This window comes from Quercus suber, unplaced genomic scaffold (assembly GCF_002906115.3).
Source record: "Quercus suber isolate HL8 unplaced genomic scaffold, Cork oak 2.0 scaffold_488, whole genome shotgun sequence".
Taxonomy (NCBI): domain Eukaryota; kingdom Viridiplantae; phylum Streptophyta; class Magnoliopsida; order Fagales; family Fagaceae; genus Quercus; species Quercus suber.
This window is the reverse complement of record NW_027069938.1, coordinates 230,846-240,904: the sequence shown is the minus strand read 5'-3', so window position 1 is coordinate 240,904 and position 10,059 is coordinate 230,846. Positions and strand designations below refer to the sequence as shown.

At 35.7% G+C, this 10,059-nt stretch overlaps 1 protein-coding gene across 1 annotated transcript in view; it reads right to left on the bottom strand.

Moving 5' to 3' along the window:
- LOC111990409 (disease resistance protein RUN1-like) overlaps nucleotides 1-9,852 on the bottom strand; it is an 18,937-nt gene extending 9,085 nt beyond the window's left edge. Inside the window, exons 1-2 of the mRNA XM_065763043.1 lie at nucleotides 9,714-9,852; nucleotides 9,281-9,422 (exon numbers count right to left, since the gene is read on the bottom strand). Of these exons, the coding sequence (XP_065619115.1) occupies nucleotides 9,281-9,422; nucleotides 9,714-9,852 (281 nt within the window). The remainder of the gene's footprint in view (nucleotides 1-9,280; nucleotides 9,423-9,713) is intronic.
- Nucleotides 9,853-10,059: the final 207 nt, after the last annotated feature.

Genomic DNA, 10,059 nt, shown 5'->3' with positions numbered 1-10,059 from the left:
CTGGAAACCACACGGTAAAAACTGGGGAGGATTTACCTACTATCCTCAAGGTAAACCTGAATCCACTATGCGAAAGAATCGAAGTTCATACAGAAGGACTACAAGCTCCCGCTTGACTTCCTAATGCTACCCACCAGTAGAACTTACTGACACGACCACGTGCAAGCTCCGAATCCACGGACTCCTTCTTTCTTGGATTCTTCAATTAGCTACAAGCACCCCCGCTTGATATTCTTTAAACTTCAATGGTAGCAACCAAGTTGATCATCAAGATGTAGATAAGATCTCCAACTTGAAAACCCTAAGCTTTGTGTAAAAGAAGCTCCTCTAGATCTCACAAGAGATTTACACAAAATAGCAATGTATGAGCAACAATACAATTGGAGCAACACTAAAAAGTGGCTAGGGTTTAGTTTATATACCTAGGGTAAAAACATAAAACCCTAAACGTTTAATGAAGTAGGGCTGAGTTGGAAATTCTGCAGAAAAGTCAACCTGTGCGATTTTCGATCGATCGAGTCTATTCTTCGATCGATCGAGCCAGGCCGAAAGTCCCAAGTACTTCTGCACCACTCGATTCCAACTTTACAATAATAAACAACTTTGAGCAAGCCTAAACAAGACTAAATACATTGTTTTGATCATGGTTTGCCAACATTACAAATTAAAGTTCTAAATACATAAAATCCTAAGACCTTAGAACCTAAAAACTCCCCCTTGGCAATCCGTGACAAAACCCTAATTAAAAGCTCAAAGTTTTACAAGAAAAGAGCCATTTACAAAGAAATGCTCATAAACTTCAAATTTAGCCTAACTACTATCCATCGGTTGCAAGTGTAGACAGCAGCTTAGTTGAATCACCTGTATATTCCTAAATACTCAACAAACGCATAAATGCATGTGTGACAGAAAAGAGTAAAAACAACAGGTATAACATCTTGTAAGATTCACACAACACAAATAAAGACATATATAAATGATCAACTCATAAATATAAATCAATATAGCAGTGAATCACAAACATGTATATCAATCAATGTTATCCCCCTAACATAAAATCTCCAAAAATGATATACAAAGTGAAGCACCTAGATACAATCTAAAAACTCCACAAGCTCCTTTCAAACAAAAAAAAATCTCCCCTAATAACAAAATCTCCCCCTTTTTGTGACAGAATGCTAAAGAGCAATCATGAGTCGCCATCAAAGGAGGTGGTGAGGGTGCATGAAGACGCGCTAAATGGCTCGGAGAGCACGAATCTCATCTAGTAAGTCACCAAAATCTGACCATGAGCCGCCTGAACGGTCGACAGTCTCAGTACACGAACATCAAAGTAGGTCGAAGGAGTGGAGGAACATCAGCAAGCACAGCATCATCACCAACTGGATCAGGAATATCCTCACCAGCAGTACCTGTGAGTGATTTTTTTTTTTTTTTTTTTTTTTTTTTTGAGAGAGTTTCAATTCTTGCCTACACTAAAAAGCCGATTTGATACTTTGGTCTGATGATAAAGAGATATTATTAGGAGCAGACGTCATATGTTGAAATTCTCTCCTTACAATAGTTCGATTGCAATAGTTTTGGTAGTTATATAAGAGCATTTACATTAAATGTGCTAAAATAGCAGTGTCCAAAATTTGCTCAATGAATTCTAAAAATACCCACATCAATTTATGTTCTCATCATAAAAAATAAGATGTCACTACACTACTTGTCCAAAATTTAGGAGGCATTCAAGCTAGTTTATACATTTTATTATTTTATTCATTTTTCTATTATTATTCTCTCTCTCTCTCTCTCTCTCTCTCTCTCTCTTACTCTTTGTTTCTTCTCTTGTTTCTCAGTGACCAACTCTCTTTTTTTCGCTTCTTGTTCTCTCAGTTGCTCACTCTCTTCATCACAACATAAAGGCATTTCTCTCTCTCTCTCTCTCTCTCTCTCTCTCTCTCTCGCTCTTAAAATGTGTGGACTGATTGTTGTAGTGGATATGATCTGAAGGTGAAAGGGTTGGAGAAATGATCTGATTGTTGCAAAGGTGATGAGATTTGAAATTGAAGGGGTTGGTGAGACAAGGAGATAGTTGAGACAAGTATTAAAAAAATAAAAGAAGAGTTAATAATATGATGAAATAGAAAACACGATTAATAATCTGATGTGAGCGTTATAAAAAAAAGACGTTAAATAAAATAGAAAAAGCAAGCCCTTTAATGTATAGTAGAAGAAAATTTTAGACAAACTGATATAAATACTCTAAAACCGAATTGAAAGTTTTCTTTGGTTCAATTTGACTTGAAACGTACAAAAATAAATGTCATGATGATTATAGTCATGGGAGAGCTGTTAAGTATGAGTATGGATGATAATAATGATGCTATAGACCATTTGAAACCCCAAAAGAGAAAAAATAAATCCAACATTTCGGAATATCATCTATTCTGATTGAAAGAATTAAGGTGAAATGTTACCTATCATGTATATGCCATCCAGCAGAATCTCCTACTTTTCTTAAAGCAGCTCTCCATGTTTGTATCTTCTCTTTATTGACCTCATCATCTTTTTCATGCTTAGAGAAGGCTTTTTTTAAAAGTTCTTGTTTGATTTCGAACGTGAGATGGTTTTACATGGTAGAAAATGGGCAAAATTGTCAACCACATCTCTTTCATGCGTTTGACAATCTCAACAAGTTCATCCAAACACCAACTTGAGAAAGCGTAGTTTCTTGAGAGAATTGTGATTGTATACTTGGATTCATCTATGGCTTTCATGAGCTTTGGACCAATGAATGTCCCTTGTTTTAGTTCTTCGCTATCCCTATAGACAGAAATGCCTCTGTCTTTCATAGCAGTATATAGCTGATCTGCAAAAGTCTTGCAGGTGTCAGAACTATAAGGTTGAAATTTATCAACCATCTTGTTGGCTTTATTCCGTGCCAATTTACTTGTAATTTAGCACTTAGTAACCCTATATTTAGGTGGGATTATTGTAAGGGTAGTGTGTGAGAAGATGTGAAGAAAAGCTCAAGTATGTGCAAGAAAGCAGGGTTTCGTGGCTAGGACTCGTGGCTGACTCGCGACTGGCAAGCTGCCAACTGTAGGCACGTGAGATGCACACATGGGGAGCTGAAGGGTCGCGCCAGTTGTCGCACTATAGGACAAAAGTCCCAAGCTGGCCAGGCCGTTACGTTACGACTTGAAATCGTGACTTGGACAAGCCGCGAGGTCAAGCCGCCAATCAGCCCTGTTTGGCAAAAACTGACTCTTCGTATTTCAAACACACACCACTATATATAGACCCTTATACCCACTAATTTGAGAGAGCTTCTAGAGAGAATTTTCATAAAAAAAACCCTAGAGAAAAACAAGATTGTCTCATCCCCAATCTTTATCTTAGAAACTCTACAAATTCCCCGAAGTAGAAAATCAAAAGGATAGGAAAATAAAGATCCTATGAAGTGATAGAGGTGGTGAATATTTTCCTAATGATTTTTCTACGTTTTGTGAGGAACATGGTATAATACACCAAAGTTCAGCCCTTTATACACCCCAACAAAATGGTTTGGCTGAAAGGAAAAATAGTACTCTTGTAGATATGGTAAATGCCATGATCTTAAGTGTAGAGCTCCCATTTAATTTATAGGGAGAGGCATTTCTTATAGCATGTCATGTGCACAATAGCGTACTTTCCAAGAAGATAAAAGTATCTCCATATGAGTTATGGAATGGAAAGAAACCAAACCTTGATTATATCAAAGTGTGGGGGTGTTTAGCCTTTTATAGAGTAGTTGATCCAAAAAGAACAAAGTTAGGACCAAGAGCTATGAAAAATGTGTTTGTAGGTTATGCTGAAAGTTCAAAAGCATATAAAGTATTAGACTTAAGCATATAAAGTACTAAGAGGATTGAAAGCAGTTCACCAAGTGAACAAAGAAAGAGTCAAAGGATAAGAAAAGTAAAAGACTTTGGTCCAGACTTCATTTCTTATCAAGCTCAATTGTTTGTAGATGGGTATTTAGAAGAAGGTATAATACTAATGGATCAATACAAACCTTTAAAGCAAGGTTAGTGGCAAAAGGCTTCAAAGGGAAGAAGTAGACTATTTTGATACCTATGCACCGGTGGCTAGGATCATGTCTATTCGTGTATTGTTAGCTCTTGCATTCATATACAAGTTGATAGTTCATCAAATGGATGTTAAGATAGCTTTCCTAAATAGTTATCTTGATGAGGAAGTTTACATGGAACAACCTAAGGGTTTTGTACTTCCTAGAAATGAAAAGAAAGTTTGCAAGTTAGTCAAGTCTTTGTATGACTTGAAACAATCTCCAAAACAATGGCATGAAAAGTTTGACTCAACAAATTTTGTCGGATGGCTTTGTGCACAATAGTTCCGACAAATATATGTATTCCAAATTCACAAAGGAATATGGAGTCATTGTATGCCTTTATGCGGATGATATGCTCATATTTGGTACAAATATGAAAGGTCTATGTAAAACTAAAAAGTATCTATCTTCTATGTTGAAAATAAAAGATTTAAACAAAGTGGATACTATTTTGGGAATCAAAATTAAAAGACATAGTGAAGGATTTTCATTGTATCAATCTCATTATGTTGAGAAAGTACTTCAAAGATTTGAACATCTTAATATAAAAGAAGCAAATACAACTTTCGAACGGAGCATAAAGTTAAGTAAAAACACTAGAAGAGCAATTGCACATCTTGAGTATGCTAGTGCTATTGGTAGCATAATGTATGCTATGCATTGTACAAGACCAGACATATTGTTTTCAGTGGGCAAACTTTCTAGATTTACAAGTAATCCAAGTGTGGATCACTGGAAAGCAAGTGGTAGAGTTCTTGGTTATTTAAAGAAAACCATAAGTTTAGGACTTTTTTATTTCGAATTTCCAGCTGTGTTGGAAGGTTATTCGGATGCTAGTTGGATTACTAGTGTGAGTGATAACAAATCCATGTCTGGTTGGATATTCACTCTTGGTGGGGGTGCCATCTCTTAGGCATCAAAGAAACAAACGAGTATTTCTCATTCCACCATGGAATCAAAATTTATAACCTTGGCGGTAGCAGGCAAAGCGGAATGGCTAAGAAATATGTTGTTAGTCAAAGAGTTGTGGCCATAACCAATACTAGCCATTTCGATGTACTGCGATAGTAAAGCCACCTTGGGCAAAGTATACAGTAAAATGCATAATGGTAAGTCTAGATATATAGGTCTAAGACATGATTACATAAGACAATTAATAGAATCTAGTACTATTTCAATTGTCCATGTAAAGTCAAATAGTAATTTGGCAAACCCTTTAACTAAAGCAGTGTCTCGAGATATGGTTGGGGTAACATCCATTGGAATCGGACTAAAACCCTTCTTTTAAGAGAATGACCAATAGTGGGAGCCTTACCTCGAATTGATTTAATCTAAAGAGGTTTAAAGGGTAACAACAAGCTATTGATACGTGGTTAGTAAGAGCACTAATTTTGTATCTCATTCAGGATGGATTAGTGTAGACTGTTATAATGAAATTGGGGATGAGTTTTACACTCTTAATGAAGTTCATAAAGTGTAAATGTCTGTGTAACAGGGACATAAGAAGGAACTTCACCTTTGTGAACATAGAAGTGGTGCCACTTCTAGCAAGAGTAAAGGGTTTTCTCTCGTAAATGTTCACTAAACCGGGAAGAGCACAAGGCCATAATAGCAATAGTGGATTTCTAAATGTGTTGTGGATGTTCTCATGTGTGTGTAGTTTCCGATTTCAACACATAAGAGTTTTTGTTTAAGCACTAAGCCACCATTAACTTTATTGATTTCTTGAGCAATTACACTAAGGGGAGGTTTAAGTTGAAAGACACCTTGCATGATAGAATATCAATCAAGTGAGACATATATTATTACAACCTAGTGGTGGATTGTTGCATATGTAGGTATAAACAAGGATAGGTTTTAATAATGTTGTTTGAGTTTAGAGAATATTGTTTCATAAAGTAAAAATTCAGATTCTGGAATTTTGTAAGTGAAATTCTGAATTAAGCATTTTTGATTGGTCAAAGTTTTGGCTTGATCGATCGAAATGGTAAAGAAAAAGTCTTGGAGCTTCTGCCTGGTTTGATCGCTATTTGATTCATGTTCGATCGATCGAAAAGAGCATTCAATCGATCGAAAAAACCTCTCGATCAATCGAAACTTGAAAGCTAAATTTTCTATAGAATTTTTCTAGTGACTATTTGGAAAGGTTGAAGAGGTTTCAAGCCTTGTGAACGATTTTATGAAATTTTCTAACTCTCTACATGCGTTTTGATGAAATATAACCCTATAGGTATAAATAGAGGCTTATGTTCACTTGAAAAACACAAGAAATCCTGTGATTATTCTTCAGAATTGCTATTTATAGAACCTAATATCTTGGTTGTATCCTTGGGACAAATTTGTGATAACCATTTAGCAACAATAGTGTGGGAGGGGGGGGGGGGGGTGGGGGGGGGGGGGGACAGGGGCAAATATTGTCTAAGGAAAACAATATTGTGCCTCCAAGTTATCTATTTTATATTTTTCTTTTGTGATAATCTTGTTCTTCTATTATTACTTTGTATAATATCCCAAACATTTAAAACCCTAGAAAACTAGGAGAAAAGTATAGCAATATTAAGATTGATGTTATTTGTTTGCCTTTTTATCTATATATCGAAAAGTTGAAGCATAGCATTTATTGTTACTATGCTCCTATTAAGCCATCTCATCATCCACGTCATCGCCACATCATTATTTTTTTCATATTTTTTTTTTCACCGTTAATTTTTTCGACAATAATAAATATATAAATGCATTGGCTTTATAAATTCATCATAGAAGGTTTTAACTTTACATATTCGTCTATTTTAATTTTAATGTTATAACTAAGTATTGTATATACATATTCCTTTTAGACGGTTTTAATTTTGCATATAATTTTTTCCCTTTATCTTCATTTATTTATGTTGTTCTTATTCTCATCCTCTTACTATAAATTTGTCACTCTCTCCCATTTTATACATATATTTTTTTCCCACACAAGAAGGTTATCTCTCTCTCTCTCTCAATTTTTTTTTTTTTCATTTTGTTTGATTTTTTATGAGGTTTGTACTCCCATTGTCTTGTTATTGAAAAATTCATAGATGCAAGTATTTTTATCATTTTTGATAGGTCACAAACTGAATGACCTCTTGTGATTATACAAATTAATTAATTAGCCAAGTTATTAATTAATCAATTAATCATGTAAACGCGTAGAAGCACAAACAAATCGCCAATAAACTAAATATGTAGCGGAAATTAAATGACATGGTGATTTATTTACAAATGGGGAAAACCCTTACGGTAAAAACCCCATTGGGTGATTTTTAGGTCACCACTCTCGAAACTCCACTATTATCAAATCAAGCGGTTACAAGTAAAGGAATCCCAAGTACCTTACCAACTTACAGTTGAACCCTTACCCCAATACCCAATTGGACTTGATCTGTAGTGACATTTCCCCCTTTTGATGCACGGCTCCCAAGTACGTGACTAACCAATGCACGGATCCCAGTACACGACTTCAAACATTAACTTAGAAGGAGAGGTTGGCTGCAAAGTTTTTCAGTTCATCCTACATAATGAAGATCAGGAAGATGTTTGGTCATAAAACCCTTTGGTGCAAATACACAGCAACTTCTTCAAAGAAGATAAACTAAGTCAAGAACTTAGTCTTTGATCACAAATTGCTTGAACAGAGTTTGCTTAATACTTGTGCAATTTGTGTACATCTTGACGGCTCTTAAAACAATCATTTTATATGTTTAGGGTTTGGAGAAAAGAAGACCCAAAAGCATATTCACAGATCCTAAGAAATCAGATCAAAAAATCTGATTTTATAATTCTCGACAGATAGCAGGTGTCGAGGAGCTATTGAGAAAGTGTCAAGATTTAATATCTCCTAGAATACACACTTGCAACCGTATTTAAAGCATTTTTAATCTTTTTTCTTTTTATTTTCTTTGCATTTTTCTTTTTATTTTAGCATACTATACATGGGCATATAAAAGAGAGAAAAGAAATACCCAAGATGTTAAGCATTTAACATCGCACTTTTGTTATGCCGAAGCATATGAATGTCTTTGACATTGCACTTTTGCTATGCCGAAGCATACAGGTGTCATATTATGATTGGTGGGCAACAATGGTAAGATGGTTATTTATGCATTTTTCTTAGTATTTTCTAGTCCTACCTATCAAAAAGAGTGATATGAGTGTTAAGTTTTAAGAGATAACTTAATCTTACTCATCACAAATAAGAGCCACAAAGCTCACTTGCTTAATTGTGCATAGAGATGCTCATCTAAACTACAAGAGATACAAAATTTAGAAAACTTTGTTTTAATGGCCATTCAAGGTACACAAGTACCAATGTACACAAAACACACACTGTTTTTGTATTTTTCAATTTTTCAATTTTTTTTTTATCAAGAGAAACAAAATAAACAAAACTGAAAATAGACACACAAAAACATGCTAAACAAAGAAAAGCATAAAACTAGACTGACTAAAAAAAAATGCAAAACACACAAGTAATGCAACAAACAAAAACAAGAATATAGAAGAAAGTGATAAAATGATTTAAAGTCCTTTTTCTTCCACACCTTGGAAGAACATTTCCTTTGATTGAACCCTTGAATCGGCTGTGAGGGGGAAGAATTGAAACCGTTCAAGTTCGAAAGGAACATGAGGGCTTTCAGAAGATCTCCAAGAGGAGCAAGAGAGGATTGAAGCTGATTTTGGCTTCTAGATGCTATCATGCCGTTGCTCTGTTGAGTGGCTAGCCACTTGTAGCAATTTGGTCAAATATGACTGGCAGTTCCACAATGATGACAGAGATGCTGCTTCTTTTGTTTAGGCTTTTGAGAGTTAGCCTTTTTAGCCGTAGGGTTTTTAGCATCTTTCTTATCTTGCTTAGGGGGTACTCCTAAGATAGATTTACCCTTGTCTAAGTTCTCACTAGCTTATTCAGTTTTAACATCAGTGTTCTCAATTTTAGTATTATTAGCAGGAGAAACAAAAACAGTAGCACTAGTAGAAGCAATATGAGAAAAAGAAAGATCATATCCTAAACCTGTTCGATTCGAAACAGATTTCTGAATGTTGAGCATCTCATCAAGCTTTGTACTTGAAGTCCTCTCCAATTGAGCTCTGACTTGAAAGAGCTCCGCTTCAAGCTTCTTGGTCTTCTCAACCAAGAAATTATTCTCAAACCTCAGTGCACCAATAGTTTGATTCGCCTCATCAAACTTTGTGGACAACTCTTCAAGATCAAGTTTCACATCACTGAACTTCTTAGTGGCCAGCCTATACAATTTCTCATGCTTCTCAGAGAGCTTGTAAAGCTTCTCATAGTCTGAATGGATATCATCTTGATCATCCATCTTCTCGAATTTTGACTCCACCAGTTCTTCTTATTCGTCCACTTCTTCAACAATCTCTTCAGTAGGATTGATTGTGGCAGTGAAGGCATTTAAGATTCCATCGTCCTCATTGTCGGAATCATCTTCAAGCTCAATGTCATTCAAGGTTGCAGCAAGTGCCTTACTCTTCCCAATACTCTTGAGATATGTAGGGCATTCATGCCTCATGTGACCAAAACCATGACATCCAAAATATTTTGGTCATGCTGGAACAGTGTACTGACCGTCATCCTTAGTATCCTTCTTCCCTTTGTTGTGGCTCTTAAATTGAGAAGAACTGGACTGCCTGTGGTCCTTGTCGAAACTCCTTTCATTGGCATTCTTCATAAACTTCTTGAATTGCCTGGTGATGTAGGACTTCATCTTGGAATCTTCATCATCGGAAGACTCATCTGTAACACTGCTCTTTGCCTTCAAGGCCATGCTCTTGCCTTTACTTGACTTGCCAATCCTAGATAATCCTATCTCATAGGTTTGCAAGTTTCCAACCAACTCAGTCAAAGGAATCTTGTCAATATCTTTTGATTCCTTTACAGCCATAATCTTGGCATGGAATCTCTCGGGTAGAGA